The 27397-nt window shown below is 52.6% G+C and overlaps 1 protein-coding gene across 14 annotated transcripts in view; it reads right to left on the reverse strand.

Moving 5' to 3' along the window:
- Positions 1–27397, reverse strand: part of SHB (SH2 domain containing adaptor protein B) — a 134112-nt gene that overhangs the window by 52743 nt on the left and 53972 nt on the right. For 10 of the 14 annotated variants that reach the window (XR_016393594.1, XM_089913423.1, XM_089913424.1 and 7 more), the window contains exons 3-4: positions 20092–20176; positions 19878–20001 (exon numbers count right to left, since the gene is read on the reverse strand). The exons of the other annotated variants lie outside the window; for them this stretch is intronic. Coding sequence is in view for 9 of the 10 variants with exons in the window: in XM_089913423.1 (XP_089769549.1) it covers positions 19878–20001; positions 20092–20176 (209 nt within the window). In the remaining variant the exon portion in view is untranslated. The remainder of the gene's footprint in view (positions 1–19877; positions 20002–20091; positions 20177–27397) is intronic. 14 annotated transcript variants of the gene reach the window in all.

Here is a 27397-nt window from a genome sequence, read left to right on the forward strand (position 1 = left end):
GGAGCTGGGCAGGGTGAGGCTGGCACAGACATGCAGGAGCCTAGCTGGAAATGACAGATGCCAGCCTGCAGGCCCCTCACCTCTAATCTTCCCAGCTGGTTTGTCTGGGAATCCACACCAGATCCCAAATGACAGGGTGGCAGAGCTCAATAGAGATGTGTGGCCAAGGAGGCTTCCAGTCCCAGGCCCTGCCATCCCGTCAGCCCAAGAAACGTCTACTCAGTCGGTGGTGGGCCTGCCTGGCTGTACCCTCAGGCCTCCATGGGCCAGGACTGCATTATTAGGACAATGCATGCCACTGACTGGTGCTGCCCTGCACCCGCCACCTGGGAGGCAAAGCCCTGGGTCCAGGAAAGCGACAGGTTCAACAGCACAGCGCAGCGGCTGAAAACACTGATCCTGCCAGACCGCTGGGGCCCGAATCCCGGCCCCAATGGGGGACCCAGAGCAAGTTGCCCCAGTTTCCTCATCTCTGGAGCGGGGACAACAGTGTCCAGGATGTTATGAGGATCAAACGAATTCTTGTACGTTCAGTGTTTAGAACGGCGCCTGGTGCACAGAAGGCACTCCGGGAATGTTGACTTCATGTCAGTTACCACTACTGGGGCATCCTTGGAATACCATTCCAAGAGCCCTCCTCCTCTGAGATCACCCTTCATCCCCCAGAGCCACAGAAGGCCTGCTTACGAACTCTAACAGGCAACCCTGCACTGGAGATGACAGGGTTTCACCACCCATCTATGAACCTTCCATTTCTGGATCCACAACTTCTGATTTTAGCTGCTGCTTTGGCAATCTCTCGCCTCCACGTGGCAGCTTTGCTCCAGATCAACTCTTGTGCGGAACACAAAACACACAGGGGAGGGCTCAGTGCCCAGGAGTCTAATGACTACATTTTACAGATGGAGAAACTGAGGCCTGGGGAAGGACAAAGCCCCAGGTCCTCTAACTCTTAGACCAGGGCTCTTCTTCCTACCTTTCCCAGATGCTTCCTCATGTCTCTTTTATCAGACTGTCTTGTTTGTAATCTTCTGGAGGCAGGGGCATCTACTTCAGTCAGGCCTGAGGTGTTAAAAAGCACACCCGGCACCACAGCCCAAGTGAGGAGTTCCACAGGAGGGGCGGGCAGCTGTTCCTAATTAGACACAGCCGAAATCCCGCCAAGTTCCGGGCACCACATCAAAGGGAAGGCAGGGGACGCTCTCCTCATCTAAATTGTTAAAACATCTGCTGGAGAAAGACCCTCCTCCTAATGAATGCCTGAATGCAGGGGGCCCCCTGAGGCTGAGGTGGCAGCATGGGGCAGCAGGGGTCCTCGGGGCGGACCCTGCCAGGCAGCAAGGGTAGGGCAGCTTGGAGACGGAGCCTGGACACAAACCCAACACAACACAGGCAGAGGCCCCACCCCCTCCTCCATCTAGTCTGGTTTCCGGAGCTGTCTAGAAGCCACGAGACTGACTAATTGGAGTTCTCTTACCATCTCGTTTCCAGACGTGCATAGAAACACCCCAGAAAAAGAGGGTGAGCTCTGTGGAGCAAGGGTGTGGAACAAGAACAATGGTCACATCGGCGGGAGCCGTGCAGGCCTGTCACTGCCCGGTGGAACCTGCACCGCTTGCTCTTTTACGCTCAGCCCAAGGGCGAGGGGAAGGCCCAGGTCTGAGTCAGGGAGCCCGGTCTGATCCCTGCCCTTGGACATCTGTACAGGACGGGGTCTCCCCTGGAGGGCCCTGTTCTGTGGTCCCTGGGGGAGATGAGCCCACACCCCTGATGACACCGAATGTGCTTTGCTCACGATTTAAAAGGCCACATGGGCCTCTTCACAGAGCTCTCGGGAGCTGCCTGCAATTATGGTCAGGCCCTTCCGCCCTGCCCATCACTCTGCACTCTTCCAGTGACTGCCTTCGCGTGCACAGGCCTCCGAGTGGCTGCAGGCCTGAGTTCTGTCGCCATCCCCTGCAGAGACTCACTGAGGCGAACTTGCCACTCCAGGATCCAGGCTGCTCCCAGGCTCAAGGCAGTGCATCAACGAGCATCCATTTAGTGCAGCAACTTTCTCAGGAAGACAGCTCTCTGCTTCCATGTCAACGGAAGACCCACATTCACAGGCAATCAGGGAGCCTGCCTGCTTTTCTTTCTCAAACATCACTGAGCCCGTACTGGGTGCTAAGGCGGACCCCAGGCCAATGCTGAGCACTCACGTGGAGACAAGGCTCCTCCCACCCCCAGAGGAGCCGTGGTTTAGCAGGAGAATCGGGACACCAGCATCCCTAAGTGCTGAGCGAATAACAGTTACGAGTTACTGAACACCTGCCTGTGCCCGGCACTGTCCTGGGTGTTGGCTGCATGTCATTCCTTATCCCCATGACACAGACAGGCAAGGGTGACTGGCAGCCTCAGAGCCTCTGCTGGGACCAACCCAGTTCTAAAGTGGTACAGACAGTGGCAGCTTGGAAGAGGCAGAAAACAAAGGCAGTCCCAGGGATTTCGAAAAACCTTAGGGAGAAGGTGGCTTTTCAGAGGATCTCAAGTCCTAGTGCAAAGAGGCCCCTCAAGGGCCACAGAAGCCGAGGGACCTGCCTGGCATCACAGACAATGAATGGGGGGCCCAGGGTAGAATATACTCAAGGAAATAAGGAAGATTCAGATGGGTGAAGACAGGGCCCCAGGATAAAGGGCAACAGAGCCAAGTCGTGGACAGAGGAAAGCTTGAAGGATTGTGAGGTAAAACGAAAGACTGTGAGCTGTCCCGAGCCCAGCGCTACTGAGGAAGAGGAGATGGGGAGTGGCTAGAAAAGGAAACTGGGGCTGGGTTATGGAGGGCCCTGAATGCCAGGAGGAGGGGTAGGAAACTGCAAAATGTGGGCCAGCAGTCTCAATCAGGTTTGCGCTTTCAGAAAAAAAGCTTTTACAGAAGCTGGCAGGAAACACCAGGGCGTGGTGATCAACTGTGATGACCTGAAGGTCCAACCCTCCAAACAATTAGGTCTCTACCCTTTCAAATAGTGGAGAGAGGATGCCCGGGGTTCCAGAAAGAAAAACACACTCCAGCGAACAGTTCCCAAAAGTGGAAAAGAAAGCATTTCCACTGGGATACGAGGCAGAGTCGGGGTGGCACCAGTTCCCTCAGGTCAACCTCAAGAGGGGCAGGTGTCCTCTGACCCCCGTGCTGCAGACAGAGGCTGGGGCCCAAGGGGGACTGCCAGGGGCCTTGGCAAACAGAGCCAGAGACGGTCCAGCCTCGTGTCTTCCAAGTATTGACAGCCTGTACTCACAGAGAGGGCTAGCCACCCCTCTAGTGCGATCTTCCAGTCTGCTAGGCACGGTGAGGTCTCAGCTTCCAGAGAGGCCTTGGGCCGCACTCTAATATGATAAAGCCACGGGGGACAGGCTTTCATGCCAGACCACCTTGGCTACACCCCTCACTGAGCAGCATCGCCAGCCCTTTCTCACGGAACCTCCCAGAGCAAAGCCTTGGAGGATCCAAGACCACACCCAAGCCCCCTCCTCACCTGCCTGGTATGAAATCTGCAGCTCAGAGTGGTTCAGCCAAGGTCTAGGAGACTCAACTCTCAATAATACACTTGAAGAGTGCTGAGTGCCTACGGTGTACCAAGGTCTGTGCCAAGCGCAGTGCCTCCAAGTTCTCACTTAATTCTCACAACACCTCTATAAGGGGGTGCTGCTGGCATCACCACTTTAAAGACAGTCACACAGCAAGCCAGGGATGGAGGCAGCCTGACTCCAAAGCCCATGCTCTTAAACATGCAGCTGTCTATACCGCCTTTCCAACACTAGTTGGTGCTCCTTCCGCTTCACCAGGTCCAAAATAACATGAACATGTTCAGGTCAGCAGGGAATGCAAGCACTGGAAGAGCCGACTTGGTCGCCTAGCTTGGTCCTAGCTTCACCGTGCTGAGTGACGCCAGGCAGGTTACTTCCTCCCTCTGGTCATCAGTTTGCTCATTAGTCAAGGCAACTGAGGTCATCTTGGGCTTTATCTGACCAGGACCACACGTAGGTACCTATAGGAATCGTTAGGCAGTCTGGGAGGAAAGCAAAGGATGGTATCAGGAGGAAGAGAGCTGCCCATCAAAGAGGTATTTAAGCACATTCTAGATCTTTAGAGGGGTGGCCAATGCATGCTGCTGGTCCCAGGCTGGCTGGCTCTAAGCAAGTGATTACAAACTGGCATTGGGTGCAGGGTGCCAGCCTCCCAGGGCAGAGCCAGGGACCCCTTCCAGGCATGACCCTTCCCTCCATCTGTACCTAACAGCCCCCCTTGCCATGTGACAGGTTTGCAGTCAAACTGGTCAAACCCCACCCATACCCATCTGGTGGAGGCGGCAGCCCTGGGGCTGGTTGCAGGGTCACTGCCTCATGCTGAGGGGTGCTGCTGGCATTGTGCCGCATGCCCAGCACAGCTGTCCGGGCGGAAGCGACTTGCTGAGATCTGGCAAGCTCTCTGCCCCAGGCTTCCTTGCTTTGGAACTGCTTCAAGAGAGGAACTAATCTCCTTGAGGACTTGTGGACAACCTCAGCCTGCTGGATGGTGATGACGAGGCTGCCAGCCTGGGACCAGCCTGGCCCTCCGCTCACTGGCTGTGTGACCCTGGTCAGCTGCCTGATCCGCTAGGGCTAAGATTCCTTCCAGGTGAGGCGGGAGGGGGTGAAGCAGATGGTCTCGGAAGACTTTCTGGCTCCAGAGACCTCAGTCTGATTCTACAAAGAGGGGATGTTCACACAGGCTTCTTGTTCCAGTGTTGTAGCTCCAGCACACGAAGGAAGAGGGGACATACACAAGAGCACCCATCCTACAGTGCGCAGGGTCCCTGACCTTGGCATCCTAACCACCTTCCAGCAAACTCCTCCAAAATTCAACCCCAATATGCAATAAGAACCCTCTACGAGGAGAAGCTCTATACCAACACAAAGTTGTGTTTTCCTGCCTGTGAGTAATTTTGTGGGTCAACTTGAATGGGCCACAGGGTTGCCCAGATACTTGGTCAAACATTATTCTGGATATTTCTGTGACGGTGTTTCTGAATGAGATTAACATTTAAATCCACAGACTGAGTAAAGCAGATTGCTCTCCCTAATGTGGTGGGCCTTGTCTAATCAGTTGAAGGACCAAATAGAACAAAAAGGTTGACCCTCCTCCAATAAAGAGAATTCTTCCTGCCTGACAGCATTTGTACTGGGACATCAACTTTTTTTCTGCCTTCAGACTCAAACTGAAACACTGGCTCTGTCTGGGTCTCGATCCTGTTGGCTTTTGGACTAGAATAACACCAGCGCATCTCCTCATTCTCAGGCCTTCAAACTTGGACTGGAACTACACCATTGGCTCTACTGGGTCTTTCTGACTCATCTTGGGACTTGCCAGCCTCCATAATCACACGAGCCAGTTTCTTATAATTAATCTGTCTTATTGGTTCTGTTTCTCTGGAGAACCCTAACTTATGCCTCTGTGAAGAATCGTTCCTCACATGCTTACCATGCACGGTCTTAGGATGGGCTGCTTGTCTGCTCCCCTTCTCAAACAGTTCCTGAAAAGACTGTGTATCAACACAGAAACCAGGTCTAGAAGAAAACCTCTTTATCACAATGCAGAGGGGACCTGCCACTTTTCCTGACCTTGAAGAACTAGGGATGCAGCCAAGCCTCAGCTCTCTTAGAGGAACCTGCAATTCCACCCTCAGGAGACCTCATGGTAGCAAAGCCACTGCAAGAGTGGGGATCTCAGTGGGGATCCCTACTTGGCCCAGGAGTGACCACCTGCCAAGAGCCAATCCAAACTTAACAAGAAAGACCAACAGCAAGACTCCCTCATTCCAGATAGAACTTTCTGGCCCACAAAGTTTGTGTGATTTGGTTTTTAAAACCATCTGGTTATAGACAGATCCTAATGGTCAGAGCCAACAACCCCATTTAATAGGGCAAACAGGAAACCCAGAATCAAAGGGACTCGCCAAAGTCAGAGTGAGAAATCCACACGATTCCTACTCTACCGGTCTTTCCAACTGTACTATTACATCTTGTATTTCTTGGTGTCGCAGCACAAAAAACCCGATGGAGTGTTTTTGTTTTGTCTGAAGGAAGGGTGGGGAAAGGGAAGGTGTGTGTGAGGTGCTATACACAAGAATTAGGAACCCCGAAAGCTACCACTGTTCAGAACTGCTTTCAAGCGGCTCTTTCCTGTCAACAGCTATCACAGATTACACCATCCATACGACCATCTCAAGAATTTTTGGAAGGAAACATCTGGATAATGAATGTTTTTATGCCGGGAAACACAAGAACAGCCCCTCTTGGGGCCCTAAAAAGGTGTCCTGAAGAGACTCCATACTGTGTGAAAGGTGCCATCAATGCCTGGAACATGAGAGCAGAGGCGCCATGAGATGCTGAGTGGAGATGGCCTTCTCACCACTGGTGGCCTTTTCCAACCAGCTACCCTCTATGAGCCCCAGAACCCCAAGTCCGAGTTTCCGTTTGTGTTGGGACCCCATGTATCGAACCCCCAGTGTGTTAAGAGGTGGTACAGTGGCTCAAAGATGAATCTGACACTGTCACTAACACCTCCCTTCAAGAAGCTAGGATGGTACTTACCACCCCTGCACACCCTCAATGTTAGTGGTGAGGGTGCCTCAGCCCAGGGACCCTGAGACTCTACCATGGTTCTAGCCACCTACACACTCAGCTCCCACCCCCACTCCAGCTTCTGAGGGCCGAGTTCAAGTCCAATCCATCTTGACACATCCCCTGCGAGTCCTAACGTAAGCAGTCTTTTGCAAATTCAGAATTTAGCACAGGAAAAAATATTTTTAAAACATTTGCCTACCTTAGGAAGGGAGCCAAACTCACCGACTGGTGGAGGGAGTATAAACTGGAAATGGCCTTTTCAGGGATCAAATTGGTGAATCTAACAAAAATTAAATACCCTAAGGCCTGAAGTTCCACTTCTGGAAATCAATTCTACAGAAATACCCAGACCCACAAGCAGAAATAAATATACACAGATGTTTGCTGCAGAATGTAAGAATGAAAAACTTGAAACAAGTTAAAAGTCTATGAATAGGGGAATGACTGAATACACTGCATTACAGTCACATTATAGAACCACTCACAAGGACTAATGACCTTGGACAAGATCTGTGATGCAGAACGATGTCTAGTAGGACAGCATTTATGTAGGAAAAAAAATGCTGGTAGTATGTAGAGATGTGTATTTTTGTAAGATAATGGGAAAAGGGCTAAAGGAATATAAAACAAATTGTTAATGATGATTCTTGTTTCTGGAAGAGAGAGTTCATTTTTTAATTTCCTATATGCCTGTATGTTTTCTTACCCAGAGCACATGGTTTTTTAATGGAATAATTTAAAAAATATTTTTAAAGGAAGTTTCACGTGCAGACGTGGCACATGAAACTATCCTCTTTATTATTATTATTTTTCGTGACAGCACTTGTTGAGGGTCTACTTTGAACCAGGCATGGTGCCAACAGCTTTATATTAACTGCAGGACAGATGGGGAAACTGAGGCTGCCAACAGGAAGAGTAGGTGAGTGAGGTCGTGGGGCAGAGCTGGGATTGGCCACATCTGCCTTCATCAGAGCCTGAGCACACTGTCCTTCTTGCTCCCTGCTGCTTTCGGGAAGCACCATGGCTGTGGAATTCCCTCATCTTCTACTTAACATTCCTGTGGAACAGGCTTCCGATCAACAGCTTCTGCTTTTGTGACTGTTTTTAAACAATTACCATTTCATGTCATGTTTACACATTTGAAGTTTAGGAAATAGAGTTTGGAGGAGACCATGTTTTGGTTTTTAACTCTAAGATGTACATATTAATTATAACACAGCCACCAAACATGCCCCTGGTCATCCGTGGAGGCACTCCATGCTTAGAGACACGTTAAAGAACTGTAGTTACAAGTCTCGGCACCACAAACAACTAAAGCTTCCCCAAAACACAGCTATGAGGACAGGCCTGATCCCTGAAAGCATTTGGGACCCATGGTTTCACTGCAAAGGACCCCACCCTCCCAGGGGCTTGTGATCCTTTCCTCTAAGTGACAAGTCGAGGTAATTCCCATCAACCAACACTGATCAGCAAGCTATGAACCAAAATCAACTTGAGATGTGTGATAGCAAACAGGCTGCCCTTTTGGGGGGGGGGTGCTCAGGGAAGCAGGTCTAGACCTTCAGGCCCAGTCGCAAAAGAGACTGCCTCCTGAAAGGTGACTCCTTGCCGAGGGCATCAGAAGGGATTACAAGCATCTTGACAAGTTCTTATCCATAGGAGTGAGACAGGATTCCGGCTCCAACACAAGAAAGGTGCTTCGGGAAATGGAGTGAGATCCTGACCCTGGAAATCCGTACGGCAAATGGGTGAGGGAGGAGGTCTGGACGTGGCAACCTGCTTCACTAGTTGGTTCTTTCACTTGCTCTTCCCTACGGAGCTCCCGTGTTGCTGGTTTATGGGGAAATGCTGATCAGTCAAGCCTGGTCCTTGCCCTAGAGAAGCTCGCAGCCTAAAATACAGTCTTCTCTGGGGCTACGTGATTATGTGTGTCATCTGCTTAACTACCACCAGGCTAAAAGGATCACGCTCTAGTGGAGAGGCAACAGGGAGCCATCAAAGGCTTCTGAGGAGGCCAAGGGGTGAGCAGGGCTCCGGGTCTGCCCCACCTCACCTTATCCTGTGCTGGGGGCTGGGCTAGTCAGGTCCCTGGGGGTCTGTTTCCTCAAGTTTTAGACTGCATTCTCACTGCTGCCTTGCCACCACATGCAGGGTGGCATAAATGAACTAAATGATGACAACATATTACATCAACCGTGGGTCCCATTTCAAGTGTTACCTGTGGGGTGTCCGTGAGCCAGAATCAAATGCTACGGGTGCCAGAGGTGGAAATAGGGTCTGGGGAGCACCAGAGTATGTGTGTGTGTACCTGCATGTACAAACATACATGCATACACGTGTATGAACATACACATGTATGTACATACACATGCACAGTCACATGCTCACACGCTAGGCCCTCTAGCAGTCTAGCCCCTCAGAGTCCCTCACGCTACCCTGGTCAGTAGGTTTTTCCCTGCAGAGGTGGGATGGGGGTGGAGTGCAGGGGTCAAAAGCATTTCTTGTTAGGGGCACACAGGGTGAGTGATCTGTGAAGAGACTTTAATAAAATGACAAGTAGCAGCCCATGTGACAAGAGATACTCAAGGCCTGCTGAAGCCTCTTCCTCTTCCTTTTCCCTGGAACAAAATGAGACTTAGAACCTGCCTTTGGATTAAGTCTTAGGACACAGTGAATGAGAACTGGGGCGGGGGGGCAGGGAGGGAAAGAAAGCCTATTTGAGTGTGTATTAAATTTGAAGAAAAAAGAAATCACAGGAAGAAAAACGAACCAAGCTAAAAATAAGGCGGCTCCAATATTACTGCTAGACAGAAAATATAACCCCTGCTAAGCAGGGAAGCCAAACTGGTATGAAAGAGAAAATATAAAGTTCCCACCTAAAAATAACTGGAGGACTAACATGGACTCACCGTTGAGAAATACGGAATTTCTGAAATGAGCCTGAGACCGCAGTCTCCCTTGGTAGGGAGGGGTTGCCGCAGTCTGGAATTTAAAGTTCTCTTCCAACTATGAAGCTGGCAATAGAGGACAGAGATCAACTCAAGAGCATTCCTATCTGTTGGTTCAAAGAGCTGCAGAAAATTCAGACAAGCCAAGACCTGGCATGCAACGGGCAGAGCTCGGGCTGTGGGTCAGGAGCCTGGCTGAGCTCACGGAGAGCAGACCCTGGGCTCCTTGCACCTTCCACGTTTGTAAAGTGACTAAACGTTAGGCTGACGATTGATCTCAGTTGTTCATTTATTTACTATATCACCCCTTTTCATACTGTTCCTTCCTTTCCACATTTTACATTTATATATGGTTGTAGCAACCCAGTAGCACAGAAAGTGTCCATGGGATCTGGATTTGACTCTCAGATCCAAGCCACTTCCAAGCTGGGTGCCCTGGAGAGTCTTCCAACCTCTCTGGGCCTCCAACTCCTCAATGGCCAAATGATGTCACTTGACCCAATAAGTAACAAGGGAAGAGTGCTGTGCGTGAAAACAGTATTGTCTTCTGTCCCTCCCCGCACTCCAGCATGTTTCAAACCTTGACTGTCTTGGAATAAGTGCAAATATAATTCAAATGATTAGCCTCTCACTTCCCCCAGTAATGTAGTGCTTTAATCCCAGGTACCAAATGTGTTGGCAGCTCTAATAGACTGACTGGTGTGTACATTTTGGAACCAGACTCAGTAGTCTTAGGTTCAAGACCTGGCTCTGCCATTTACCAGCTCACACCCTTTGGGGGTCAACTTGCCCCAGGAGAGCCTCAGTATCCTCTGCTGTGGAGTGGGGAGAATACTAAAATCAACTTCATGAGGCTGTTATAAAATAAAACCAGACAAAGGATATACAAACAGCCTTGTAAACCATAAAACCCTGTGCAGACGCTACAGATTAGAGCAGCATATACATACACGTGCACAGATAGACACACAGCCTTATTTCTAGCTGACATCTGGTATAAATGACTCGCCATTCCATCAGTTTATGTTCACAAGGAGAAGACGTCCCATTTCATTTTTCTTTTGTAATTTCAGTCATGTACTAGGTCTTTCACTGATGCTGAACAAACAGAATCAACTTCTACCTCACTATCAATATTTTCCATATTTATCCCCAAAAGGAAGAACCCTGCAATGTGTGACAAGGTTCTGAAAAGACATGATCTGATTCCAGGGTTTAGAAACATGACATCTTTTTTTTTGCATCGTACCTACCACCAGACAATTTGGAAACACTGTGGGGGAAAGGAGTGCCTTTATGCTATATAGAAAGCCCCCAGTAACTGGAACCAAAGTTTTCTTCCTGAGCGTTTCATTAAGTGTATCATCTGCCCGCGTCTGGCACTTTTCCACTAGCTGGGAACCTACAAAAACTGATGTGGTATGACAGCTGAGTTGGTGCTGCCAGACAAGCTTCCTTGCTGGCTCGGAAATGGGGGTTGAGGCACTGAGAGGGGAAGGAGTCGGGGGGTGGAGGGTGGGGGTGGCAGCTGTCACGTTACAGCTGCCGCCACGCAGACACACACACACTTCAGATTTCACTCACGTCTCCCTGGAAGGAGGCACCGGCCACTGGCCAAATGACCGCCAGGGCTCCCCACTCCATCCTGGAGAGACAAAGAGGCCATTCCTCGCCAGGGACGTCCGTCCCCTGGAGGCATTTCTCAACCTGTCTTCAGGGCAAGCTCTCCTCTGGTGTTTAAACCTGTTGGCCTCTGGGCCCGGTACGCCCACCACTGGCTCGGAGAAGGCTCTGTTGTTCTGAGTCTTCCTGCCAACTCAGTGGGCTGACCACTGTGTCCTTCAGCAGCCGCTGGCCACTGGTTGCCAGTCTGTAAAAATGCTCCCCCGCAGGCACTGGTCACGGTGTGTTCCAAGCCTGAGGGAGAACAGGGGTCCTGCTGAGGAGGCTTCTGTCACCCAAGTTCCATAAAAACCTCATCCACCCTCACTCGGAGAAAGCCTCCCTCCTCCTGACGTGCTTCCCTCACTGACCATGCTGAGGACATTAATAGTGGGAGTGACACTGTAGGCAGCAGGGAAGTGGGAACAGAGAGAAAAGGGGTGCTCAAAATTTTCTCATCTGCTCTGTAGAGAAGGTCACTGCTGTAGGACCCTTAACTGCACTCCCTCACATTTGCCAGAAGGAACGGCTCAGGAGCAATTACTCTAAGAGCCAAATCATCTTAGGCAGATGTCTTTCAACATCCAATTGGTTCACGTCCAACAATTCTATACAATAGGTCAAATCATTCTGTTTCCTGGGGGTTTAATTTGCAACTAATTCCTCTTACAGGGTTCACCAGGAAGCTCCTGCTGTTTAAAATGAGATGTGCTGGGTTGCTTTATGGAGATTTTTCTATGTGGTGGACAAACTGAAATGGCTGTTTTGAAAAATCCCTGAGCTGGAGTGACTGCAGCCATTCTGTGCGCCCACAGCCAGCCATGGTCTGTAGGTGGGAGAAGACACAGAATGGGCCACCTGTCCGCAGGCTTGATTGTGTGTCTCAATTTTCAGGAGGATCTGAAGCCCACCTCTGCCCTCATGTCCCAGAAGAGCTCCCCAGGTTCTCACCTGCATGACAGCCTTCGAGCTCAGCTGGGGCTCCCAGGGGAAGCCTGCTCAGGAGGGAGAAGCAGCACGTCAGAAGAACAGCCTTGCAGCCTAGCCAACCCTGGACGGAGGGTCCCTAACCCAAGCCCATGGCCTGGGTGTGTGCAGGAGCTGTGATTACATGCATAGGTACCCAGATGGCAGAAGCCTGCTTTAAGGACTTAAACAGTGCAGCAGTTCTTTAAAAATATTTGGTAGGTCAGCTAACACTTAGGCGAGAGTCTAAAACGCTCATTTCTACAACACCAGGCTGGCTCCCCATCCCCTGAATGCTGGTAACATTCAGCATCACAAAGTCAGCACGTTCATTCTGCGCCAGGCCCTGGGCCAAGGTCACCGCCTGCTCCCCATATCATGCTCCCCACCAGCAATGACCTCTCCTTTCAGCTCCCCAAGCCCTTCCAGACAAGGCTTAGAGCTCACCTCCTTCAAGCGCTACTCCTGACCGCCCTCGGGAGGCATTTTGCTCCTCTGCTGCCCACTCTAGCACTGAAGATCTATCCTATTCATATGTTAGTTAAGCACTCAAGGCCTCAAGACATTTTTTTCCAGTACTGGCTTTAACTTCCACTTGACTCAGCCCAACTTCTTATCCTCATTTTCCAACTCAACCTCGGTTTTAGAGTAGAGGCTCAATGGGATCAATCTGTGCACCCCAAATGGCCCAGTGCCCACCTGGTACCAGCAGGGGGGTCTCAGCAAGCTTGATTTGATTCAGGGGAAGGGTAAGCTGATGGGTGGGAAGTGGGTGAGGGGCGGGTTACAGTTCAGTAACTCCCAGCGGTCCCTAGGGTAAAGCCCCAACCCTTCCAGGGGCTCGGAAAACCCTCTGTCAACTGGCCATCAAACACCCCGCAGTTGCACAACTCCTCGCGTGCCCTCCACAAGCCCTGAAACTGCAGCCACACCAGCCACTTGGGGCTGCTCTCTTCACTCTGGGCGTGGCACTGGCCATCTCTCCCCCTCCCCAACAGAACACCCACTTCTGAGCTTCCTCAGGACCCAGCTAAGCACCCGTGAAACCACTGGTGGGCCCCCTCCTCCCAGCTTGCTCGTCTGTCAAGACTTGGGTCAAGCTTCAGCTCTTGGGAAGTCTTTCCTGCCTCATTTTCCCTTGGAACCCAAGTGACTGTGCCATCTTGGTGTGGACCGCCACCCCACAAAGTGAAGTCCAAGACACTTTGCTGCCTCACCTGGATCCATGGCTGCCTCCCAGGGTCTCACTTATGTCAGTGTCATGGCACGGGGCTGCAAAATGCCCGGTGAATGGACAAAATGCTCCTAAAGTCCTGCCAGCCTGCCCCCACCCCAGCCATCTCTTCGTGGCTGACCTGACACCACCCTCCTCTCGCCTCCCTAAGGCCCACCGCGCTTCGGCCCATGCCTGCCTGGAGTCCTGTGCCTTCCACACAGGAAAGAGAGATGGACACTGAGGCCCTGCTCCTCTAGCCCAAGGCTGATGGTCAGGGTGTCTAGGGTGGACAGGAGCTTCTCACTGTGTGACAAGGGCAAGTGGGAGAATGGAAAACAGGACTGTGGACACCTGAGGTCAGGCAGGACCCCACTGAAGGACAGAGGGCCCTGAAATGGGGGTGGGGACAACAGGAGCCATGTTTCCTCCTGGCTCCTGGTACCCACGGAGTATAACAAAGCCGATAGAGCTGGGAGGCAGGCAAGCCGTGTGACGGACACTTGCTGCATCTTGCTGGGGCAGAGCTTCTTTCCCTTGTAAAGTGACACCCTGCTTACCTCCCTGTTCCTGTTGCTCTGAGATCTCAGAGATACGATTCCAAGGCACCAGTGACCAGCAGCCGGCAGCTCACTGGCAGGGGCGAATCACTAGGGCCGGGGTCAGACCAGACTGTTACCCCGCTGGCCTGGACTCCCCGACCACAAACAGCTCCATAAACTGTAAACTTCCCCGAACCACAGACACTCCAGAGACCCGCGACATCTCCCACCAGGGTGAGGCCAACTGTCTCTGCATCGCCTGTTTTCACATTCAGGAGAGCATGTGCTCTGACAGCCTCAAAATCATTATTTGTGTGTGAGTGCTCATTTTTCAGGGACAAACAGGAGATCCAACATCCCAACTGATTATTACGTTTGCAGCCATTAAACCAACTTCAAAGGCAAGGTTCAGACGCATGTGGAGGAAAGGCCTGTTTTCATCCCGTTTCAACAAGCTCTTCCCAAGTGCCGGGCACCATGCTAGACTCTGGGGAATGACTCAGGCCCTGTCCAGGCTGCTGGAGGAGAGAGAGGCTCACTCAGAACTCAGAAGCAGGAACAGGAAAAGAGGAATGAGAAGCATTATGTGAGTCCTGTGGGAGCAAGGAGCTTGGGGAAGGCTCCTGGGAGAAGGAGGTTATGGTGAGAACTGATACAGGAGAGCAGGGAGGTGTTGCAGGCGTTGCCTGGAGCCCGGGGTCCCTGAGTGGGGCGCAAAGGGAGGCGTGGCTTGAGGAAGGCGTGGCTTGAGGAAGGCCTGGAGAGTCTGCACCTGGGTCTGTGGGGCTCAGTGAAGGTCTATGGGCAGGGGAGTAACACTGTCAGGCCGCGTCTAGGGAAATCATCTGGTGACAGCAAGAAGGAGGGATCTGGGAAGGGTGAGAGGGGAGGTTGGCTCGTGGCCCCTCACTTGGTCCTCGACACTTCCCTCCCCTCTCTGAGAGCTGCCCTCTTCAGAGGGGAATGACATGTGCTGCAGGGACACAGGGTACCCAGGGGCTCAAATGCTGTTCCTCTTTACTGGGATGACGCACATGCAAAACTGACAGCCCTTTAAAATATATATTAAAAAAAAATTTTTTTTAAGTGGGCATGGTGAAATTTTCTCCATTTGGAAGCAGGCTTCTCTGGAAAGACATCCCCCAGGGTCTCTAGTGTGGCTTCGGCTCACAAACAGGTTTCCAGGGTGCTGAGTGGAAGCTGCCGACACCGAGTGAAACACGGCGTGCGAAGGTCTGATCATGACTGGTGACAAGCAAACAAAGGCTGCAGCCCAGCAGGCAGTGCCCGGGAGGGCTTCTGTGTGTGTGTGGGGATCATGTCCTTAGGCCCAGTGGGATCTGTGAGCTTCTAGTGTGTCTTATTGCTGCTACTGCCACCACCAGAGGAGATCAGCACTTAAGTCACCTCAGGATCAGGTCGAAGCTTTGACTTTAGAGATGGGGAAAATGAGGCCCCGAGGGGCAGCGCCTTGCCCACACTCAAACCAGGAGTCAGCGGTGCTGGGATGAGTTCCAGAGTCCTTCAGCTCACGATTCCTCCCCCAAACCATAACACACCCTCCACCCTGGCCTTATTCTATCTGGCCACTCAAAGATTTACAAGATTCTCACTGTAAGATCACAGCTGTGAAGCTAACAAGATAAGCTTGCAAGACTGGGCCCCCGACGCTGCCCACTCCCAGAGCAGGGGTTTCTGCTCCTCTCTGCAGCCCCCGGTGCTCAGGATTTGCAGAGAGGGATGTCAAGGAGACACCAGAATGGATGTCCACGCCCCTGCGGTGGAGGTAGAAAGAGAGTGAGGCAAGAAGTCAGGGAGTGCGATGTTGCTGGCAGGCCAGACCAGAGGGCCAGGCATTGAAGGAGACCCCAGGCTAAAGCAGGGCATCTCAAACCATGGGACCATCTGTCCCAGAGTCATGGAGCCAGCTATTAAAATGCAGATTCCTGGGCCCCAGTGAGCCTTAAGGAGCGGGGCCTAGGAATCTGCATTTGCAACACGGCACACCCACCTCCCCTCGCTTCCCCATGTGACTATGACACAAACTGACGTTGGAAGGCCCTGAACTCACATCTTCAGGGCAGCTTGCCCCTCACCCTGACCCAGGGTGGTGGGCAGGGTGCTGGACTGACATTCCTCATGTTTTACAGACGGGCTGGGGTGAGGGGCCTCTTGGTTGCCCAGAGAACAGGGCCGGGGGCAGAGTTGGGTGGGTGTTCCACGGAGCCTCCATGTCTCCTGCACTGAGTGCTCCTGCCCTGGTGGACATGCTCTGAGGCCAGGCAGGATTCCGTCTGCAACACGGGGCTAATCTGTCCACCTGGGGACTCTAGCATGATTTGCCCTCCAAAGTCTCTGGGGGCTCCCCTCATCAGAGCCCTATAATGTGCAAGATACCCTGGGCCAGAATGGCTTTACCTGCAACACGGAGCCCCAGAGCATCAGGGGTTGAGGGAGCTCCCAAAATGAACCATAGAAACTGCCCTGTGTGTGTGTGGAAGCCTGGCTTATGGTCAGGTATTGGGCTCCAGTCCTGGTTTTTTGTGTGATTTCAGGAAAGTGCCTTAACCTCTCTGAGCCTTCATCTCCCCAGCTACATAATGGGGATAACACCATGTGCCCTGTCTACCTCCCCAGGGTGGTGTGAGAATCGAGGAGCATGGATGTGTTCAGGACATCAACACAAACACAACGGCTATTGTTACGTGGTTTTCTACTATTCTTTTTTTAAGCATCGGGGAAAAGGTGTGTTCTTTTCTTCTAGTGTTGAAGATCAAGGCCACACAGAGGTAAGCGGGCATTCTTTTTCAGCAGCTGGCAAGAAAGCACTTGTATGGCTTCCACCTGGCTGGCCCCTTTCTCTGGGAAAAGAAGCCAGGGGTCCTTGGTAGGCGACTCTGAATGGGCCTTTCATAATTTTGAAATCTCAAGTGCATGTGTGCTGTTTATGTCAGTACTTATAAAGGGAGATGGAACCACCCTTGTCAGGACAGGAGATAATCGGCCAGCACGTCTCCCTGGCAGAGGCACTGTCGTGTAATTAAAGATGATAATTATAGCTCCGCGTCTAGCGTCAAACCCAGGGCTCTTTCGACACGACTGTGCCTCCCCTCACCCTGTGTGTGAAAACACACGGGCTCTCTGTGGATGGGGAGGCCCTGGGCAGCCCTGTCCTTTAGCTTTGGGTGGCTCCTGTAGGCCCAGCCCTTTGGACGGTTTGACCTGGAAGCCTCATCCAGGAGAGCTGGGTCCTCTGCAGTCCCGCCTCACTGCAGGATGAGACCAGGTGTGGCCGGGGGACACGGGGCTGACAGGCAGCCCCTGACGTGAGAGCGGGAAGGAGGGCCGGCTGGCTCCAGAGGGAACCCAGGTTGGTGCCCCTGGAGGCCACGCACTCGCCGGCACGCAGAGCTCTCTCCCCCAGCGTCCGTCAAGGAGTCTGAATGCTGACTTGCGCACACAGCAGTTCACCCACACTTCCCCGCTGAGGCCTCTGTAGATAAGAGGTGAGCTCTGAAGGGCAGGAGTGGCCGTGACTGTCTTTAACTCCCATGACCTGTCCCATAGGATGTAGCTCAGAGCACAGGCTCCAGTCAATGAAAGAAAGGGGCAGGGACAGGGCCTGATGTGATACAGCAAGTGAACACTGGACTTGGCACCCCGAGACTTGAGCGCACATGCCGGCCCTGCTGCTGGGTGACTCTGTGCGGGCTGCCTCTACTCCCTAGTTTGCAGTTTCTCTGTCTCAACAACGAGAATAACTGGGCTGCCTCCAGGGTCATTCTGAAGATGAAATGAGATGTCTAAAAAAGCACTTTATAATCAGTAAAAGGAAAAGTAAATGTAAACTTTTATGACAATCACTCCATGTGTATAACTGATAGCCAAGGTCCTGGAAGAAAATGAGAGAAAGGCCAACTAATCTGACAATATTAATTAGAAAGATTCCAAAGACCCACAGATTTCCTGAAACAAAGATGTTTTCCTTGTAGACTCTTGAGTCCCAGAGAAGGAAGAGACATCACTGCCTGCAGACGGGGCCCCAGAGGCGGAGTGAAGGACTGACTTAGATGGGGCTCCAGCAGAGGAAGGCAGGGGTGGGGGGCGAGAAGTTTCATTCTCCCCCAGGACTGGACAGAGGCAACACCTCCCACGGGTGCCGGCCACTGCAAAGGCTGAGGGGATGCATGAAGGAGGGAAGATGGGTCATTTATGGTAAGGAACTCCCCAGAAACAAGGGGACACCGGCTTCACGAGGCCTTGGATCACTTACCAAACAACACTGTGGGGACTGGAAGGAGCCCTGGACTGGGACCTCATCTCTGCACCACTCAGTGGCAGCCCTACCCCACCCCGAAGGCCTTCTGTTTCTTCACCTGTAAAACGAGGGAGGACCAGACAGTCCCCAAGTCTAGCACGGCTCTAAAACCCTCACTCTAGGAAGGATGATTTCCAGAGAGGGGAAAGGTTTTAACACCCGAGTTCAAGTTTTTCAAACAGCACCACACACAGCTCAGGTCAAAAGCAGCTAAAAACTGACGGCAGATTTCAGATGAAGCACTACTTCCTGTGGACTCCAGGACTGGGCACCAAACCCCTGGGAAGCTGTGAAGCCTGAGGGTTTCATGAAACCAAAGGCGATTCCTCGGTCTCAGCCCAGGAGATTCCGCCCTTCTCCTGCGAATGTTCAGGACTGAGGCAGGGCGTGGGGCAGGGGCCCAAAGGGCCACCTGGAGCTTTTCATTAGCACTGGGATCCTTGGGATTCACAGCACATCTTGGTCCAGATGAAAATTAGTTTCAAGTCTAGGGGTCAAACGGGCTGAGTGTATTAATAACAAACAAACCCTACCTCCTAATTTCTGGGTGTGAATTATGAAAATAATGAAAACATTGCCGGATTTTCTCTGAGGCTTAATTCAACAAGGTTCCTTTGCATGAAAGCCTAGGCTGAGCTGGGGGTGGGGTGAGGAGGACTGAGCAGAGGTGGGCGAGCCAGCAGCCTAGGTGACTGCCCTGGGTGGGTGCTTTTCACAATTCTGAGGCCTCCTCAGCAAAACACTGGGGTCTGTCGGGACAGTCCTGCAGCTCCTCCCGGGCCTCCTTGGCGCATGGGGCTGGGTCTCACCCCTCAACGCCTCTGCTCCCACCACCCTTCCCAGCCCAGTCACCAGGTAGAGGAGTCTGTCCTAACCCACGCCCCACCAACCCAAGCAGACCAGTCTGTGCCCTCTCACGCAGCCCCCAGGTACTCACTTCTATGCCCACACCTCCTCAACCACTGATGCAGTTCCACGGCACGTGCCACCTCCCACTGAAATGGCCTTCCAGGGGGCAGGCCCAGGTGTGCTCCAAACGCCCAGCCCAACTGGGGCTCAACAGATACTGGACAAAGCCCCCTCCTCAGCTTCACCTGGAAGGGCGGGGCTGCCCCTCCTCTATCTTACCTGCTCTGGCACCACACTCCCCATACTCCAACCACCCCAAGAGAAGCAGGGCCCAGCATTAACTCTTTCCCTCGCAGACTCCAAGGAAGCAGCTCTGAGCTAGCGAATGGGAATAAGGCCCTAGAAGAGGCCAAGGAAGGCAGGGGTGGAGTGGGCAGAGGGGTGCTGTCGCCCACTGGCTGTTTGCAGTTCTGCTGAGTTGTGAAGTTGCTGCTGGAGCGACACCCGCCCCCCTTCAGGTTTCTGCTTTTTGTCCCTGAGGAGGGTGGGAGCTGGCCCCCATTGATCCATCCAGTCTGACCCTACAGCTGCTGTCCCTGTCTCCACCATCCTCAGCCCAGGGTCCTTCCCCTACCCCACTGACCACCTGACCTGCCCCTGCCTGGCCTTGGGAACACAGTTCCCAGGATGCCAGAAATCCTCTTCATGGCCCCTGGCAGTTGCTCCAGCTTCCTCACCAGTAAAATGGAAACAGGGAGTTCTGCAGGGCAGGGTTCCTGACTGGATGCTGACTTCGAAAGAGGCTGGTTGGTGGCGATGGAAGGGCTTCGAGGGAAGGCGACCCTGAGCTGGCAGGCTGAGCTGGGGTTGGAAGGGAAGGAAGAGCGTGAGCAAAGGCACCGAGTTGGAACCCAGTGAAGAAGAGACGGACAGGAGCAGACTCTCCCCTACCTGGCACTGTGCCGGGCCTGCTGGCTGGGAAGATCAGCTGGGTCAGGCCAGAGGTGTCCCAGCTTCGGCAGGCGGGATGCTGGTGCTGAGGAAAGGCATGAGGAAGGCTGGTCATGTGAGGGAGACGGGGGCTCAGACACTTGGGCACCCAGCTGGCGGGGGGGAGGGGCAGCTGGTGACACCAAGGGCCAAGGGAGGGTGACAAGGACAGCGCAGACTTGAAAGGACGCCCAATCTGGAGCGCTCTGTGGTTGGGGCTCATAGGGACACGAGTGTACATGCCAGTCCCTGCATGGAGACCTGAGGCCTGGTGATGGGAGTGAACCTACAGAGGCACAGGCAGTAAGCTGAGCCCAGGATCAGCGAGAGGGACAGGGGGACCCACTGGCCAGGGTGGGGGGGTGAGCCGACTGGGGACTCGTGACTCAACTCGAGACCTGAAAGCTCTAACCTTGGGGGAAGAGTTTACCAATCATTTCACAACACTCCACCAAACCCAGCACATTCTGACCTGGGGACATTCTTTACCGGAAAGTTCTGGGCCAATATCTCAAGCACCGGGTGCCGACAGTCTGAGGGCAAGAGTTCCAAGCCCTGTGGTCCCTGTCCTCCAGGGGGGCCCCAACCCAGCAGATAAATTACAAAGCAATGTGGTAAGCGTTGTACCAGTGAGATTGCACAAAGAGCTACTGTGGAACCAGACCAGGGAGGACCCACAGGAAGGCTCGGGCCCCAGAAGGTGACCCCTTCTCCAGTGCATCACTTTTTTGGTTGCCAGGTACAATTAGAAGCCTGCATTCTAGAAGGGAGAGCAAAAAGGCATTTTGTTTATTTATGATGCTCACACTGCCAGTTTTGGAAAAGGACCAAAAAGGAGGCAGAATACCACATTAAAACACACAGACTGGGCTTCCCTGGTGGCGCAGTGGTTGAGAGTCCGCCTGCCGATGCAGGGGACACGGGTTCGTGCCCAGGTCCGGGAAGGTCCCACATGCCACGGAGCGGCTGGGCCCGTGAGCCATGGCCGCTGAGCCTGCGCATCCGGAGCCTGTGCTCCACAACGGGAGAGGCCACAACAGTGAGAGGCCCGCGTACCGCAAAAAAAAACAACAACCAAAAAAACCCCCAAAACACAGACTAAGCCAGGTGAAAGAGTTGAAAGGCAGGACTAGCCAGGAGGAGGAAGAAGAGGAGGACTGGACCTCAGGCACCTGTTACCCCTTAGACAGAAAGGCTTCATCAAAAAAACGCGAACCCGCTGTTACTCAGCATCCTTCTCTCGCGCGGCCAGGCACTGAACCTGCAGGAAGAGGGGGCCTGGAATTCGGCACAGTTCCAGTTAGCCTCCATGACTCAGCTTTCTCATCTGCAAAATGGAAATAATGACACTGCTTCCTCCCAGAGCCTTAGGGAGATTCCCGGCATAATCTACAAAAGGGCCCTTTAAATACAGCCCTCTGTCATTGCTACAAACTTCCAGAAAGCCAAGCTGAGTGCTAGTTAGAGGAGGGTACTAATTAATTAGTCAAATAATAGGGTGTGGGGCAAATCACTAAATCTCCCTCTTCAGGCTTCTGGTGGGGCAGAAAGTATGGCGGGCAGTCTGCTTGGGCAGCCCCTGCAAACCAGCTCCTCTCCCCTGGGGCCCTCCTCTGAACACATGAATGCAATGGTGCCACATCCGAACCCACTCAATCCCCCCACAAGAACCTTCCTCCCCTTCTTGGATAGGACAGTCCCCATCGGGTAACTGACACTCTCAACCTCCCACTCACCAGGGTCCCAGCTCCTCCCTCCCTCTCACCAACTGCACCCCAAGGCTGGCAAGCTCTTCTGCCCTACCCACCTGCTCCCACCTGCAGCACCCCTCAGCCACGGCCCTGGCTCCGGCCTCAGTGCCCTGGCCCGGATGACTGTCGTAGCCACAGAACCACAGAACCAGTCTTGCTGCCTCTTGATTCTCTCTGCTCTAGTCCATCCTACACACCCAGGGGGCACAACGTCCTAAACAACTTCCTAACCTGCTCAGGATGGGTGGCGTCCCCCACAGCCTCCACGCTCTGCCCACACACGAGGCGCGCTGGTGGGTGGGCAGAGGATGCCAGAAACTTTGCTGCCAATTGACCTGAGTCTACTTTTGGACAGGCATTTCCATCAGTTTCTGTGCCTTCAGATCTTTTAATGTCTCTCTGGAATTCTAAAGGGCAAGAGACAGGGATGGGGAGGTGAGCTCCTCTATTTCACATTCCCGTTCCTTCATTTCCACCTTTGGGAGGATGCCCGTTTCTCTCACAGCTGTCAGGAGAGAGAGAGGAGTTAGGGGCTGCGTTCCCGGGGTCTGGGCCCTCACCCCTGTGAGGCTGGTGCCAGCACACAGGATGGTGCTTGCTGCTCTGGGAAAATCCATGACAACCCCCAGAGTCTGTGCTCCTGCACTGAGGCCAAGAAGAGAGAGGAACATGGCAGGCAGCCACTGGGCCAAAGCTGTGCCCCTCAAACCCTGAAGACAGCACTGAGACCATCCTACCCTCCTGAAGGTGGTCAGGGCTCTGGGGACAAGCCTCCAATCTGCCCTTGACTTTGAGAAAGCCCTTGAGCTGAAGTGACCAGAGGCTGCAGAGTGTCTGGGATACAGACCTCTCAGTACCAGAGTTCCCAGAAATGAGTTTACGGGAATCACAGTTACGTAACACTCCCCTTTGATCCTGTACCCACGGCGAAAGCTTCACAAGAACAAGGACTCTGCTTTGTTCACTGCTCAACCCCTAGAACACAGAACGGTGCCAACACACAGTGGACTCTTGCAAACACCCATCCAATGGACATATGCATCACACTTTGCTCCCTGACTAAGGCCCTGTGACTTCAGACAACTGTGTCTTGGCAAATGGAAAAGGTTGCTTATAGCAAGTAGTTGTTTACTGTTTGCTTCCTTTTCATTCATTTATTCTCCACATAGACTTGTATTCCCGGGCTCATTCATTCAACTGGTAAATATGTACTGGGCCCAGAGGAGACATGAGGATGGGTAAGACCCAGTCCTCTCCTTCAAGAAGCTCTCGGCCAGGGAGGGAACAGAGAGAGGAGGCACAACCAGAGACCTCAGGTAGCCCACCAGCATGCAGACAGAACTGATCTCCAAGACGGAGCAAGGCACCAAAGGTCTCCTGCCCGACTCCCACCCAACTCCCACCCAGAGAACAAGCCAGCTCCTTCTCTACCTTTCCGCCCATTTAGCAACTGGTTAAACTCAGGCTTTCCAGATCTGGCATTTTTCAGAGGAGGATGGGATGTCTCTGGGCTCCCGAGGGGGCCCCAGCAAATCTGTCTACCAGCCCCGGGTCCCTGGAATTAACTAATAGCCTCATGAATTTAACAACTGTTTACTGAGCCCCTACTTTGTGCCACATACTACTTTAGCTACTGAGGCTACAGCAGGAACAAAGCAGACATTTCTGCCCCTGTGAAACCCACACCTTAGTGGCAGACAGACTATAAACAGATAAAGTGTGAGTAAAATATATAGTATGCTAAATAGTGAGCAGAGTTAAGGAACAAAACCAAGCAGAGAAGGGGGGTGAGAAGCGTTGGGGATGGGTTGAAATGGAAGTTAAGTGGCCAGGGAAGGCCTTGATGGGAAGGCCACTTCGGGTCAAGACGTCAAGTGTGGCTCTGCTCAATACCCCCTCTCTGCACAGCCCACACTGGTCTTCAGGACCCCTGACACCCCTTCCTCTGTTCTCTTTCTGGTATCATTCTGCTTGGGCTGTTTTCTACTACAGACATCCGTGTTTGTCTGGGTCCTTGTCAACCTTCCCTATGCGCCAGGGGGCACCTGGAGGGCAGGGACCGAGGTCTGGCACACAACAGGAATGCTGTCAATGACTGTCAGCTTTCCGTGGCCTGTCCCAGTCCTGTCGCAACTTTCCTGAAAAGCTGAACAAGCTCAGTGTCAAGGGTCAAAAGGGCAAGGGGCATGTGGGGTGAGAGAATAGGAAGCAACTGCCAGTGTGGGCTCACTGGTCACCATGGGAACCTGGGCTTCCTGCTGTCTTCCTCGGCAGCTCCCCTCCCCACTGCGCCTCCCTGGGCCTGGAGCTCAGCAGGTAAAGCACCACCGCTGGGCGTGTGTGTGAGCTGTGCTTTCTCAAGAACAGGAAAGTCATCGGGTGACTAATACAAAATCTATTTACACTTGATTATCTCCTTCCTGTCCAGTAGGTAAATCATTCTGGTAAATGATAGACCAGCCAGGGACCTATGCACAGTCCATGACCGAGCCTTCTATCTGTCATGCAGGAGTGGGCAAGGGCAGGTTTCCAAACATTTTAAAACCAGACCAGGAGCCCTATGTTAGAAGTCAGGAGACCCGCTCTGTGGCTTGCTGCTGTGTGACTCTGGCCAGCTTGTACCCCTCTCTGGGCCTCAAGTGGAAAGAGGATGCAAGACAGAAAGATTGCTCTTCAGGGACAGCTCCAGCCTGACATCCCCCAGCCGGAGGAGAGCTGTGACCCCTAGGAGAGGCTGAAGCCTGAGGCGACTTGGAGAGCAGGCAGGCCAGGGAGGAGCACGGGGCCTGCAGAGGGGGAGGGGAATGAAGGGTGCAGAGACTGTTCAGGTAGCAGGGCGGCAGAGCCGGCCAGGTGAGGAAGAGAGGTGAGTGCATGGACATTCTGGGAGCAGAGTCCACGGGCACTGTGGAGCTGGAAGGGCCTGGGTTCAGGGCCCAGACAGAAAGGCCCTCTACTTTCCCGCCACCAAAAGGACAGGAAAACAGTGCTGTCTCAAACTATTATATATAGAATGGATAAACAACAAGGTCCTACTGTATAGCACAGGGAATTATATTCAATATCTTGTGATAAATCATAATGGAAAGGAATATTTTAAAAAGAATGTATATATATGTATAACTGAATCACTTTACTGTACAGCGGAAATTAACACGTTGTAAATCAACAATACTTCAATTAAAAAAAACAACAACAATGCTGCCTTGAGCCAGGAGGGCAGAGATGACAGTGAACATGCGAGGAAGGCAGAAATCTCAGGTAGGGTGGCTGGAGATGACCTCTCTAATGGCCAGTCAGGACTCAAGAGGGCCCCTTCTCTGAGAAGCATTTGCGGGTCTTTGGGGCTTTTATTCTGGGATTCAAGAATAGCAGCTCCAGGAAAGGCCTCTGGATGCTGGCTGTTCAGAGGGTGCAGACCTGCAGCTCCCAGCCCTGTCTGCCCTGAGAGCAGAGGCCAGCATGCGCGCTCCTGGGATGGTGCCAGAGCCAGCTCTTCCTCACAGCCTGGCAAGACCTGGGCTGGTGCCAAGTGGAAGTGGGTGTGGGTGGAGTGCGGGAAGGTGCAGTCCTGACCAGGACAGCTAGAGAAGCCCAATGTGACCACAGAAGCGGGGAACCTAAGTGCTTATAAAGATCCTCACGGAGCCCAGGAAAGAAGACAGAATCTGATTTTTCAGATGAGGGAGCTGAGGCCCAGAGAGGGGAAGCAACCTGCCTCAGGTCACACAGCAGACCAGGGCAGAGCCAGGGCTAGAATCCACATTTCCTGCCTCCTTCCTCCTGAAACAGGCCACCACTGGAATACAGAGACTTGAACGTGGTACACAACCACCATTCTCTTGGAAGGAAAGTATGTTGCTGCTAGAATAGGCCATGCCAGAGGAAGAGAAGATACAAAAGGACGCCTCCACCCCCTGCCTTAAAAATAGGTGACTGGCTTTACCTGGAGCGTGCCTATAAGCACACGGAGCTTAAAAGGGCAGAAGGCAAGTCTTAAGCAAGGAAAACAGCCACGCCAGGGCAGTGGGGCTGTGTGTGAAATGGCTTTCTTTTAATTTCCTCTTATTGTGCTATAAAGTTGTCTTAATAATAAAAACATGCTAAGGACTTTTTAATGCGCAATTGCTTACATATTAAAAATTATATGAAAATGCTTTCAATTAATACTTATATGATTCATCCTGTGAGATGACACTTTGAACAATTTTATATAGGACAGGGAGGGGGCGGCGGGGGTGGTGAGAGTCACACCTAAAAATGAGGCCTAAGTAACTGTAAAATTCCCAGTTATTTCTGCAGACCCTCTGGGAGTCCAGGACAGATGTGATAGTGTTTCAGCTGAAGGCAAGGGCTCCAGATGGCACTGCTTTTCCTGGTTTTACTGCTTACTTAACCTTTCTGAGACTCAGTATTCTCATCTATAAAATGGGGATGATAGTAGTACCTATACCTCACAGGCTCCTTGGGAGGATTAAATGAGCTAATCGTGGAAAGTGTTTGGAGCAGTGCCTGCCAGAGAGGAAAGCCCTCTGAAAAAACAAACTACCACAGTCCTTGTCACCACCACCACCTTGGGTACCTCTGAGAATTCCTGGGGCTGAAGGTCTGGGGAAGAAGGATCCCAGGTGAGAAATATTCTGCACCTTTAGGCTAACTAGGGCCTCATGATACAATCCGACTTTACAAGCTCTTGCCCCCATGTGCTTTTCCTATCAGGATCCTATCAAAAGCCTCATCTCCTTCCACTCCTCTCCAGCAAAGAATTCCCACACCTCCATGCCTTTGCTCAAGCTCTTCCCTCTGCCTGGTTGCCAGGCCCAGCTCTCATCCCCGCCACTCCCACCTCCCACCCCACTTGGATGGCCCAAACTAGAAGCTGTGGTCTCTCCTCTGAACTCCTGGAGATTCACCTGCTTACCTCTGTGCACCAACCAGCCACCCAGGTCCGTGCCTGTCTCCCTGCTTCATGGATATTACTGCTAAAGGCAGGGGCACTATTTGCCCAGGTTACACGGTCCAGATTCCAACATAACAGGGCTTAGCAAGGGCTCCAGGGTACCAAGGGTACCACAGAGGGGCTGGGGAACCACCTGCTCCGGTGTCCTGCTACCCACCTCCAAGTGGGCAGGGGCCCCTAGAGGGACTGGCCAGAGAATTCAACAGCACAGAAAACCACGTGAAGAACCAAACAGGCCCTCTGCCCTCCAATATCAATAATCTCAAGCACATGTACGAAGTTTGTTCCTCCACCCAAGACTCACATCAGTGTTGTGTGCCCTATTTTACAAAGCAGCCCCCAACAAGCTAAGCATCCTGACACACACAGTCACCCAAGTCAGCCTGACTCAGAGCCCAGCACCCTGGACTTCTCTGGCAGTCCAGTGGTTAAGACTCCGAGCTTCCAATGCAGGGGGTACAGGTTTGATCCCTGGTCGGGGAACTGAGATCCTACACGCCATGTGGCCCGGCCAAAAAAGAAAAAAAAAAAAGAGCCCAGCACCCTTCCCACCACA

This window comes from Delphinapterus leucas, chromosome 6 (genome assembly GCF_059928025.1).
Source record: "Delphinapterus leucas isolate spDelLeu-1000000601 "Yukka" chromosome 6, BTC_Dleu_Yukka2, whole genome shotgun sequence".
Taxonomy (NCBI): domain Eukaryota; kingdom Metazoa; phylum Chordata; class Mammalia; order Artiodactyla; family Monodontidae; genus Delphinapterus; species Delphinapterus leucas.